The 13,289-nt window shown below is 43.0% G+C and overlaps 1 protein-coding gene across 1 annotated transcript; it reads left to right on the top strand.

Annotated features, from left to right (window-relative positions):
- The first annotated feature begins 2,095 nt into the window (after positions 1–2,095).
- Positions 2,096–3,031, top strand: LOC123949310 (olfactory receptor 4D9-like). The gene has a single exon (XM_046016711.1). The coding sequence runs from the start codon at positions 2,096–2,098 to the stop codon at positions 3,029–3,031; it is 936 nt and encodes a 311-aa protein (XP_045872667.1).
- The last annotated feature ends 10,258 nt before the right edge of the window (positions 3,032–13,289 follow it).

Below are 13,289 nucleotides of genomic sequence, written 5' to 3'. Positions count from 1 at the left end.
CAAAAGGAGAGGGTCCGGGAAGAGAAAGATGGCAAGGGGCCGGTCAGCATCCCTGAGACTAGTTCTGTTCTGTCTGCTAGCCAGCAGTTAGGGAAGTAAGGATTCTGACCTCGCGTAGACAAGGAGACAGAGGCCGGTCCTTCCTGATGAGCAGGTTCAAAGGAACAGTTCTCAGATGCCTGAGAAAAACTGCATTGCAAGAAATCCATGTTCATGATTGCAAGCCCTTTTTAGTAAATGTTCTGAGAAAACGAGGTCAGGAGCCTATATGTCCACATGTCAGCTGGTACATACAGTAAATTCTCCTGGCAGCTCTGTGCTTTCTCAGGTAGGCGTTTTAACGGGAGGCTGGGGACATTCTGAGGACGCAACCCTCTGCTGCCCCAGGGCCTGATAAACTTGGGTCCTGTCTTGGTGCAGAGGTTTGGGCAGAGTCATTATGTGCCAAGAATCCCACAGTTCTCCAGAGTACAGGGAGTGAATGGAGATGTTCCTTATCCTAATTGTAGGGATGGCTTCACAGGTGCATGTATTTATCAAAAGGCATCAAATTGTGCCCCTTAAATATGTGCAGTTTATTATATGCAAGTTACTCCTTAACAAAGCTGATTTTTTTAAAGAGAGAATGAGCTACAAAGGGCGATTTTATTGTAAGCAGTTGACAAAACTTCAAAAGCCGCCTAAAGCAGTGCTTACTGCAAATATCCTCTTTATTTATTAACTAAAGTCCTTAGTTTGTATTAGGGTTCATTCTTAGTGTTGTGTGCTCTGTGGATTTGACAAATGCATGGTGCCATGTATCAAAATCCCTAAAAATCCCCTCTGCTTCACCTACTCATCCCTCCCCATCTGCACACACCAGCCCTTGGCAACCGCTAATCTTTCTACTAGTTTGCCTTTTGCAAAATGTCATATAGCTGGAGTCATACAGTGTGTACCTTTTCAGATGGCCTTTTTTCACTTAGCAATATGCATTTAAGGTTCCTCTCTGTTCCCATGGCCTCGACAGCTCATTTCTTTTTAGAACTGAATAATACTCCATTGTATCTGCTTTTTAAATGCTACATTTGGACATATCTGCTTTTTAAATGCTACATTTGGTCCTCGTTGTAATTATTTCAAAAAAAACTATCTTTCGTAGGAAAAGCGTAACAGCATCTCCCAGATAATGTGGTAGAGAAGACGGGCCCTGCAAAATGTCAGCAGCTGCTGTGTGAAGGGACCTGTGGTCTGCAGGAACTCAGGTTAAAGAATGAAACAAATCCATTCAAACTTCACAACCCTATGACACAAACATGATTATACCCACTTTCACTGATGATAAACAGAAACTCAGAGTCAGCTATGAATTGAGCTACCTACTCAATTAATACAGATTCTGTATTCAAATTCAGATCTACTAGTTCTGAAATCTGTGATTTTGGCACAAAATTGAAGCTTTTGCAAATAGCGAGGTGAGAGGAAGTGCCATCCAAGTGTAGGTGATGAGAAGGGAGTAAGCCTAAGAAAAAGACATTTGCCCGGTGACCCGGGTGATAAAGTCTTTGCCAAGGGCATTATGAGGAGCAGGGACTGTAGCTATCACTTGCCAAATCCCATGGACAAAAGAGAAGAAGACATCAAGGAGAAGAAAAACTGAAAACAAAAGCAGCATGTGCTCGAATCATGTTAGCAGCTGCAAACCTGTTCGTCCAGGGAGGAAAGCAAACTGAAAACTTTTTCTTGTTTTAACAGTGCTGATCCTCAAGTACTATCAAATTTTGCACAGACTATGCCAAATTGTCTACTGTGGAACAGTAGGAGAGAAAATTCTCTAAGCTTCCATGAGACCGTGTTTTATACTTCTCCCCTGTGTGTTTCCAACTTGCTAACAATTAGATACAGGAGTATTCATTGCAAAACAAAACTATTCTCATTTCTCAGACCACCTAGTGGCTTTTCAAGAAGGGTATAGAATATGTAAAATTATGCAACTGTAAAAAATTTTAATAAGAATTTAATAGCATGCTGATTTCAATGCTTCGATTAATTACCTCCCTTGGAAATCCACTCTTATTTTCTCCCCAGGTAGTTGAAGAAGAAAAAATATGATACAATGGAGCAGGGAAATTACACCAGAGTGAAAGAATTTATTTTTCAAGGACTGACCCAGTCCCGAGAGCTGAGTTTGCTCTTATTTCCTTTGTTATTTTTGGTGTACATGTCAACAGTGATGGGAAATGTCCTCATCATGGTCACTGTGACCTGTGAGTCCCGCCTTCACACCCCCATGTACTTCCTGCTCCGTAATCTCTCAGTCTTGGACATCTGCTTCTCCTCCATCACTGCTCCCAAGGTCCTCGTGGACCTTCTGTCAAGGACAAAGACCATCTCCTTCAATGGTTGCATCACTCAGATGTTCTTCTTCCACCTTCTCGGTGGGGCAGACATTTTTTCTCTCTCTGTCATGGCCTTTGATCGCTACATGGCCATCTCCAAGCCCTTGCACTACGTGACCATCATGAGTAGGGGGCGATGCACTGCCCTCATTGTGGCCTCCTGGGTGGGGGGCTTTGTCCACTCCATCGTGCAGATTTCCCTCTTGCTGCCCCTCCCCTTCTGTGGACCCAATGTCGTTGATGGCTTCTACTGCGATGTCCCCCAGGTCCTCAAACTCGCCTGCACCAACACTTTTGCTCTTGAGGTCTTAATGATTTCCAACAATGGTTTGATCTCTACACTATGGTTTGTCTTCCTTCTTGTGTCCTACACAGTCATCTTGATGATGCTGAGGTCTCATGCTGGGGAGGGCAGAAGGAAAGCCATCTCTACCTGCACCTCCCACATCACTGTGGTGACCCTGCACTTTGTACCCTGCATCTATGTCTATGCCCGACCCTTCACTGCCCTCCCCATGGATAGAGCTGTCTCCATCACCTTCACGGTCATCATCCCTGTCCTGAACCCCATGATCTACACCCTGAGGAACCAGGAGATGAAGTCATCCATGAGAAGACTGAGGAGAAGACTTGGACCTTCCGAAAAAGAATAGATGCTATGAAATTTAGATTGAAAGTCAAAACTGAAAAGTATTTCCTCACAACACAGTAGAAGGCCATCTTGAGACCGAAGTTCTCCCTTTGTCCCTCAGCAGCATCCTTTAATAAGGGTGGCCTGAAACAATCTTTTCTGAAAGGTTTTATCTTGGTGAGATTGTTGACAACTAAGAGTCTCAGACCCATAAATTGTCAGCTCTGAATGAGACTCCAAAGATTACATCACCCAAACACCTCAGGTGAGCTTTACAGGTGAGGAAATAAGGTCTGAGAGAAAGTTACCTCTCACAACCCAGAGATCAAGAGTCACATAATCTTCCCACTGAGCCAGCCAGGCACCCTAAGACTATGAAGCTGAGGTAAGTGTCATGCTTTATCAAAGTTTCCCTACTTAATGAATGGCAGAGGCACAGCTAGATCTGAGATCTGAGCCTCAGCTAAGTGCATGTTTCACTAGTCCTGTTGTCTCATACTGGATTTCCTAGGGTCTGAAATAAGCTCATCCATAAAAATTTCTCCTCTATTGTAGTATTACAAAAGGTGCTTGCATGTCTTCATCGGACCAAGGAGTAGATACCTGAGGCTTCAGGCCCCTCTAAGAATTTCAACATCATTTTCCAGCCATTCATTACCATCCAGCCCTCCAGAGAAAGGAATCGAATCCAGTGCCCATTGCTGGAATGTGCCTGACTCGAGTCCACAAGAAGCAAAGGCTGAAGAATAAATGACTTTTCATTATCCAGGCTTCCTTTTTAAGAGAACAGAAAACAATATCATATTTGAGTTGGTCTTCTGACAACCTGTTAATTTGTCAAGCAAATAGATGAAATTGGTAGTCAACTAAAATTCGGATTGCATTTGGATCTGTCTTATCTCCTATGCAATCTCTAATGGATGTGTGAAGTAAGGGAAGTAAAGAGCCATTTATATAGCCTGATTCTGAGAAAAAAATGCAAGCTAAGGAAACCTGCTCCAAAATACAGCCAATCCCAAACATCTCTATCATGGCCCCATTATCTATCCTCCCTTGGTGCTGGCCCCATATCCCTGTTTGTGAAATATTTCATAAGTTAAACATAACTCATAGGGGATAAGTTAGATAGAATGTCACCACTTTGGAAGTTAGATATATCTCTGGATGGTCATAGCAAGCTGCTGGTGGTGATGGTGGAGAGGGGGCATCTCTGAGTTTATCCTCAGTGGTACCTCTCAGGGGACTGGTTTATCGGACTAGTCAAAGGCACCAGGTGTCCTCCTAGAGGAGATGTAGAACAGCAAAGCTGCAGTGCATGGATATGAGGGATGAGTCCAAGCCCAGGCTGTCAAAGGTAGCCCAGGAGACCCAAGTACAGAAGGATGGAACATTTCTGCACAGCAAAGCAAGACAGACATTATTAACAAAATTCGCATTAGCTAATGCCAGATCCTTGACTGCTTTACTAAAGCCGGAAGATCTTTTGAAAAATCTGCATTTGCTTCTTTGGGGGTGATTATGACCTCCTGCCTAGAATTAAAACCATTCACCTCAGTTTTGACTTCAGCCTTGACTTTTATATCTAATCACTCACGTATCAAAAACAGCAAGAACAGTTCAAACTTCCCTTTGAACCAGAATAGAGAATCATATTCTGCCCTAACCAGTATGTTCTTTTGTCAACAGTAGTAAATATTTTCTTCCTTGTAAATCATTTTTTAAAATTTTTATTATTTAAGCATGATTGATATACAATGTTATATTACAGATACACTGCATAGTGATTCCACAATTCTGTACATTAACCACACTTACCAGAATAAGTGTACTCTCCACCTGACACCATGCAAAGTGATTACGACATTATTGACTGTATTATTGATCTCAGTGACTTATTCATTCTATAACTGGAAGTTTGTAACTCTTAATCCCCTTCACCTATTTTCTTCAACCTCCTACCACCTCTTACAAATCATATTTTATTTAAAAAAAGTCAAGATTTTCTTAAAAATTAAACTTCCTTTCCTTATACCTTTTTTTTGCATTTAGTCTTTATTTTCTAAAGGCAAATAATGAATTAAGGATTCACAAGAAAAAAAATATGTTTGTGTGTATGTGTGTCTCCTGTCTTTACACATATTTGTGCTTACATATAAACTCCTTAGTACAAGAAAAAAATATATAGCATGTATTTCATTTTAAAATACACACACACACACACACACACACACACACATTGTTATAAGACAATGAACTGATTATAGTGTTCCCAAAAGGCTATGGTACTTTTATTTATTTGTTTGTTTGTTTATTTGTTTATTAAGATTTTATTTATTTGACAGACAGAGATCACAAGTAGGCAGAGAGGGACGGGGAGGCAGGCTCCCCGCTGAGCAGAGAGCCCGATACAGGGCTCAATCCCAGGACCCCGAAATCATGACCTGAGCCGAAGGCAGAGTGCCCCCCGTACTTAATTTTTTTTTAAGATTTCTTTATTTATTTAGATGATCTCTATACCCAACCTGGGACTCGCACTCACAACCCAGAGATCAAGAGTCACATACTCTTCCCACCGAGCCAGCCAGGCCCCCTAAGACTATGATACTTTAGGAGCATCTGGATGGCTCAGTTGGTTAAGTGGCCAACTCTTGATTTCTGCTCAGATCATGATCTCGGGGTTTTGAGATCAAGCCCCATGTCTGGCTCCACAATGAGCATGGATTCTGCTTGAGATTCTCTCTCATCTTCTTCCTCTGGCCCTCCTTCTGCTTGTACTCTCGGTCTAAATAAATAAACAAAATCTTTAAAAAAAAAAAAAGACTAGGGTACTCTAGAGATAAGTGGTATACATTAAAATCCATTTCCCAAGAAAAAAAGTTTCTTCTCCTTGGAGGTGATAAGCATGCCTTGTTTGACAACAATCTTTCAACATACGGATTCTAATACAAGATTCTTAAGTTTTTGCTAACCTGTTCAGTATCTCCCACATTGGGAAGCTGCATTTCTAAAGAGGATCCCCTTGAATTAGGACCAGTGTCTATGAAGCAAAGTGCTCTGTAATGTTTCTTACCACTAAAGGGAGCCATTCTCTTTCCGTGATTCTCCCTTTGGCAGACAGAACTTAACCAAGATTTTTATTTCTGGAGATAAAGATTCAAAACCCTTATCACATGCATTTTCTTTCCCCCAAATTTCAGATCTTTCTTTGAGAAGCAGAAACGACTTGGCACGTGAACTTTTACGCAGATCAGGAGGAGCAGCTCAGTAGATGTTTCCCCGAGGGGCATCGGCTCTAGTCCTCAGGGCTCCACAGATCAGAATTGGAAACCTCTGCTAGGAGCAGCTTATGTGTTCCCCCCAGGTCAGTGGTTCCCAAGCCTGGGTGACAAAGAATCGCCTAGCCAGGTAGTTAAAATGCAAAATCTCAGGCACCATCTCCGGGAGATTCAAGAGTTGTCATGGATACCAGGAACCACCCACTGCTGGGTGGTCCTGCTGGGAGCGACCTCTGTCTCACCATGGTCTGGGGACCCAGCTCCAGGTCATGGTTTTCCAAACCGCAGAAACTCTAAGGCATGTGCCATCAGTAGGTCTGCACACACATTTTTGTTGTTGTTGTTAATGACATTGAATAGTCTAGGGGAGAATAAAAAAGCACAGAATCCTTCAAATAATAAAAAAGCACTAATTCCCCAAACCTTTATTTTGGATATGGGCTTGAGTATAGCCGTCTTGATGTAAATAAAGCACAGATATTAGCATGTGCTTCAGTGAAAAGAGCTTGGAAACCACTGGGCAGGGACCTATTCTCTGGTTGGACTTTGTGAAGCCTCCGAGCCATCAGTTCCAGTTACCAAACCCTCAGACCCTGCTCTGGTCCCTTTTTTACTACCTCTGCCTGATGTCAGCACTTAGGGGACCAGAAGCAGTCACTACAAGGAGCCATGTTCCAAACCTTGAGGGTCCGTAGGCCTGGATAAACCAGGAGATTGCAGCAGGCTGAAAGTCCACGAAAACGGGATGGCAGAGCTCCCGAAGGATCAGGGCTTTCACATCCTCCTCAGCCCTGTGTGTTGAACAACCTCATGGCACGGAAAAGTCACTTTGTAAAACCATGTGCCTTTGAGAAAGAACTGAGGTCAAAGGCAACACTCACCTTGGCTAAAGAAATGAAAATTGGCACCAAACCGTTTTAAAGCAGTTATTGTTTGCATTCTGTTTAATATACAACTAGTGAAAAGAGAGGTCAACCCTGAAGATGGAAAGCTCAAAGGCAAGCTGGTTAAAAACTAACACCGATGAGTGACACCAGAAGTAACTGCAAAGAACACTGGACACCTCCCTTCACAGTGAGGTCTCCTTTCTCCTCCTTTTTCTCTTCTTTCTCCTCCTCTTCCTGCCTTCCTCCTCCATCTTCTTTTCCTTCTCTCTAGGCTGTTTCTCTCTTCCTCTCCTCCCCTCATCTTTTCTTTGTGTCTGATTTTTTCTCTACTTTCTACCCTGCCTGTGCCGCCCTGCTCACCCCCTGACTCTCAGGATGAGGGGGGACTAGGCTGCTCTCCAAACTCTGCTAGTTCTCAAGTTACACTGGGCAGCCACTAAATTGCTGTGCAATTCTGACTTAGTCTGTCTCACTTCTCATTTCCCATGGATAGCCCGAAAAATGATGTAGAGCTTCTGATGCCCTGAAACCATATTCCTTCTCCTCACCGCCCAAAAAGTGATTTTTTTTCTTCTTAAAAATTACGACTGAAGAATCTTTTTTTTCTGTGTCTTTAAACACAATTGCATAGAGACCCCTTCTGTATCTGGAGGTTTGGTACACCGTGACTCAGCGTGCTGTATCATCAGCTTCTATTGTCCGACTATCCCCCAAGAAAGGGAAAAAGATCGTGAAAATTACCCACAAAGTTATGTTCATATAAAATTGCTATCAACCTTGGGGCACCTGGGTGGTTCAGAGGTTTAAGCATCTGTCTTCAGTTCAGGGCATGATCCCAGGGTCCTGGGATTGAGCCCCTTTCAATACTCGTGTGGGGCTTCCTGATCAATGGGGAGTCTGCTTCTCCCTCTCCCTCTGCCCCTCCTGTGTGCTCTCTCTAGGTCTCAAATAAATAAATAAAATTTTTAAAAAACTGTTAATCGATATCAACCTGAAATCCAGTTTCCACTTCATTCCGTCCTTCCTCCAACAAATACTTCTTTTTTTTTTTTAAGGTTTTTATTTATTTATTTGACAGAGAGAAATCACAAGAGAGGCAGGCAGAGAGAGAGAGGAAGGGAAGCAGGCTCTCCGCTGAGCAGAGAGCCTGATGTGGGACTCGATCCCAGAACCCTGAGATCATGACCTGAGCCGAAGGCATCAGCTTAACCCACTGAGCCACCCAGGCGCCCCAACAAATACTTCTTTATGTTTGTTGATTCTGTTTTCATTATTGAAAGCCTGCACCATGCTATAAACCCAACCTTTTTTGTTCATTGAGGTATGATTTATACACAGGATATTCACCACTTTAAGGTGTATAGTTCAGTGAGATTTGACTAAGATATAAAGTCACGTAACAGCCATTAAAATCAAGATATTGAGTGTTTCCATCACCTAAGAAAGCTGCCTCGTGCCCACACTTACTCTCTTCGTGCACAGGCAAAAACGTCCTCAGCTGTGTGAGATCTTGGGACATTATGTCAAATTCTGCTCAGGCTTCCAGAGTGCTGTCTCCGGTCTGTCTTCCGTGCCTGTAACGTTTCCTCTTCCAGAAAGTCATAACCACGCAATCCTATATCACGTAGTCTTTTCTTTATGGCTGCTCTCACTCAGCATAACGCTTTTGAAATGGATCCATCCATGTTCCTGTGTGCATCGGAAGCTCATTCCTTTCTCTTGCTGATGGTTTTCCAGGGCCTGACCATACCACCATCTGCTTATCTCTTCTCCAGTCAAGGACATCTCGTTTGGTTCCAGGTTTTGGAGAATTTATGACTGAAGTTGTTATAAATATTTACACATAGATCTTTGTGTAAATGTATGCTTTCCTATCTCTTGGATAAATACCTAGAAGTAGAATTGCTGGTAATAAGTGTGTTTACTTTTATAGAAATTTCTAAATTCTTTTCCTAAGTGGTGATAGCATTTGCATTCCTACCAGCAACATTCAGGAATTCTAGTTACTCCTCATTCTTGTCAGCACTTGGTATTGTTAGCATTAAGTTTTTGTTTTTTTACGTATTCTAACAAGTGTGTAGTGTAATTTTACTGTCCATTTTCGGAATGACTAATAATGTTGAGCATCTTTTTGTGCATTTGCCTGCCATGTGTATATCATCTTTGGTGAAAAATCTGTTCAGAACTCTGACCATTTTTGTATGAGGTTGTTTGTTTTCTTATCATAAGACAGCATAAGAGATCTTTTTAATAAATTCTCAATACAAGACCTACCAGATAAGCCTTTGGCAAATATTTTTCTTCCAGTCTGTGATATGTCTTTTCCTTTAAGAGTATTTTTAGACAAGTTGAAGTTTCTTTGTTTGTTTTTACATTTCGATGAAGTTAAATCCATTGTTTATTTTAGGGACACTTTCTGTGTCCTATGTAAGAATTTTTTGCCTAAACAGTAGTCACAACGGTTTTCTCCTATATCTTCTAGAAAAAATACCTAATAGTTTCAGGCCTATAATAAACCCTGTCTTTTTGAAGCTTGAAATATAGAGATTTCTGAGAAGACATTCCTCTGCAAAGTGGGTGCTCTATTTGAGAAGCTTGAAAGACAAACTCCAAAAAGGCTAAGCTTCCTCTTTGGCGGAAAAGTTACAAAAGAAACTGAATTAAATTTAACTCACAAGAAGAGTAAAATTTTAAGACGCCACCATTCTAAAGGCCTTTTACGATTCAGAAATACGTTAAAAGCAATGGGCATGAATCACGGGCCTGTTACAGACTGGGAACTGGGTGGGGTGCCAGCAAAGCCTCTCTTTCGGCCAGACTTTGAGCCAGGCTCCCAAAAGCCCCCTCTTTTTCTCTACACCTGCACTCACCCCCAACCTCTCTTCATCCCAGCGTTCCCAACCATCCTGCAGAGTCAGTTTAGCAAGACTCTCCCCACTCCTGGCATTTGATCACCTTTGATCAATATCACATCAAATTCCTCATTCTCTGCTTTTGACATTGGATCACCCTGCCCCACCTTCACCAAGAATCTTGTGATCTCAGTTCACTGAGAATCCCCTGACCTGAATGTCTCCGCTTAGTAATTCTCTACCCATCCCCTTCCCCAGCCCTGTTCCATGGCTGTAGGTCTCCAGCTAACTTTACTGTATTCAGAATTGAGCTCAGTCTCTGTCCCCTATGGCAACAGTCTTGACACATATGGCAATGGGCCTGAATAAGTCTTTCTTATTGTTTTAAGAAGTGTCAGAATTATTTTTCCTTTAACAGTACCTGAGGCTGGGGGAGGGGAAGAGAGAAGAATTAACAAGAAGCCCTGACCTCATGGTCCTTAATGCCCAGAACTGAATGGGGACCAGAAGGGGTTTCCAGCTGCGCAGATGCCCAGGCTGAGTCAGGAAAGCAGACAGAAGTGTCTCCAAACTGTCGAGGACAGGAGTAGCTGCTTTTCAAAAATGACAGTGAGAAGTGGGGAGAAGCACCAGGAAAGGCACCCCAGGCACCAGGGAAGGGAAGAAATGAGATGAGGGGCAGGTTGGAGAGGGAGACCACATCTCAGAGGGCAGAGAGGGGAAGGGGGATGTTCCATTTGCATTTTAGAGAAGTTGCTCCGGTCCCTTTGAGAAGCACAGGACTGGAGATGGGGATGCCGCCTGGCCCTCCAAGGAGGAGATGAGTGAGACCTGAGCTGGGTGGAACAGGGGAGAAACGGGTACAGAGAAAAGAACCTGCCAGCTCTGGTGTGGATGGATGTGGGGGAGAAGAAATGGGAAAAGTGCTGGGCCTCTGGCTAGGGTGGGTTGCTGGGGTAGCAGATGCCTCACCAAGAAGGGAAATACACGGCAGATCCTGCTTCTGGGCAACACTGCATGTTCTGCTTTGGACAAGTTATGCCATGGCTGGTGTCTCCCCTCCCACAAATTCATCTGTTGGAGTCCTAACCCCCAGGACCTCAGAACACAACCCTGTTTGGAGACGGGGTTGTGACAAAGATAATCACATTAACATGAAGCCATTAGGGTGGGCCCTCGTCCCATACAACATGCCCTTATGAAAAGGGGAAACTTGGACCCAAGGATGCAGATGGAGGACAGACAACGTGAAGAGACAGAGGGAGAAGACTGTCCCTTGTGATGTAAGAAACAAAGGCAGAAGTAAAATGATTAAATTTTCCTGCTCCCTATAGCCCACTGACAAGTCCTTGAAACAGGCAGAGTGACATTCCGCTAGGAACTCAACTGTCTGGATGTTGATACTTTGCTAAGGGCAAAAGGCAATCTTAGCCCAACCCCAAATATCCTGTAAGTCTATAAAACTGTCTTTGGAAGCTTCCTTTATCTCTACCTCTACGACCCCAGATACATATTGGCAATCATCCTCCAAGCATATGACCCACCAATATATATCTGAGGGGTCTCATGCCTGAGTTTTTACTAAACAGTAACAAATGATTGTTCCTAACAATAGCTAGCCCCCTCAAGATCCTGGAAACCTTGTTTCCAAAATACCTGGGAGGCTTATACTACCCCTAACCCTCCTCCCCAACTTGAAAGTACATAATGGGCCACTCTTTATGACCCCAATGCAACTCCTTCTGTCCACGGGTCCTGTCCCCATGCTTTAATAAAACCACCTTTTTGCACCAAAGACTCTCAAGAATTCTTTCTTGGCTGTCGGCTTTGAATCCTAATGTCTTTCCTACATCACCCTGCAAGCCTAGAAGAGAGGCCGGTAAAAGAAGAGCTGATGTTCTTAGCATTTATCATTTTCTAAAAATGTCCCTATGAGAGAACCATGTTGTTCTCCCTAAACTTACCAGATTAATCCACCAAATCAGTAATAATAATGATGATGATAGATGTCATTTGTTAAATGCTTGCTATGTGTATTTGTTGAAATGCTTTACATACAGTAATTTACTAAATCTTCTCCAGAATCTTAAGCTGACCTTGATCCTCATTTTACAGAAGAGGAAATCATGGCACTGAACAGTTAAGCAACTAACCCAATGTCACACAGCACAGCAGGTTATGTACTGTGCCATGGTCACACAACCAAGAGAAACAGAACCAGGGATTGAACCCACAGTTTGGATCTGGACTCTACAGGCTGAATTTCTATAGTCTGCCACACCACCCAAAGCTACGCCTTTGTGAGAAGGAAATGAACCCAGCCTGTGAGACACAGAAAAGCAGAAGTAAGGTGGTTTGATGAGCCAACGTAGTACCAGAGGGGAAACCTACACCAGCAGAGCTTCTGGAAAGTTCTAAGGAAAGGATATTAAGGAACTTGAACCTAAAGACCATGTAACAGACAGGACCTTTAACTTTTGGAATTTATGTTTAAAGAGAGAGCACAAGTTGACCGATTTATGCATCCCAGTCTTCCAGAGTGCTTTATAAAATCCCTCTACAGGGGCCTACTGTTGCTCTTTCATAGTTTGCACAGTTCCTTAGTCCGTTCAGGCTGCCATAACAAAAACAGCACAGACTGGGTGGCTTATAAGCAGCAGAAATCTATCTCACCGATTTGGACTTTGGGAAGTCCAAGATCAAGGCACTAACAGATTTGGTCTGGTGAGAACACTGGTTCATAGATCACCGTCTTCTTGCTGTTCTACGTGGCAGAGGGGATGAGGGAACTTTCTGGGGACTCTCTTAAAAGGGCACTAATCCATGGGGTGCCTGGATGGCTCAGTTGGTTGAATGTCTGCCTTTGGCTCAGGCCATGATCTCAGGGTTCTGGGATTGAGTCCTGTATCAGACTCCCTGCTCAGCAGGGGGTCTGCTTGTCCCTCTGCTCCTCCCCTGCTATTCTCTCTCTCTCTCAAATAAATGAAAATCTTAAAAAAAATAAATAAATAAAAGGCACTAATCCCACTGATGAGGGTTTTATCCTCATTACCTTCCAACCCCCCCCCAACACCATCACATTAAGGATTAGCTTTCAGCATATGTGTTTTGGGGGGGCTCATAAACATTCAGACCATAGCACCCAGTTATAAAGGTTTCAAAAGGACCAAAGGTGTAACAGGTAAATTTTAAATAAATAATAATTTGGAGAAAATATAGCATCATTTTTGGAACATAATTTCAGAATGGGGAAGCATTTTCTAGGA

Source organism: Meles meles, chromosome 8 (assembly GCF_922984935.1).
Source record: "Meles meles chromosome 8, mMelMel3.1 paternal haplotype, whole genome shotgun sequence".
NCBI classification, from domain to species: domain Eukaryota; kingdom Metazoa; phylum Chordata; class Mammalia; order Carnivora; family Mustelidae; genus Meles; species Meles meles.
The sequence above is the reverse complement of the archived record's forward strand: the minus strand, read 5'-3'. Positions and strand labels throughout refer to the sequence as shown.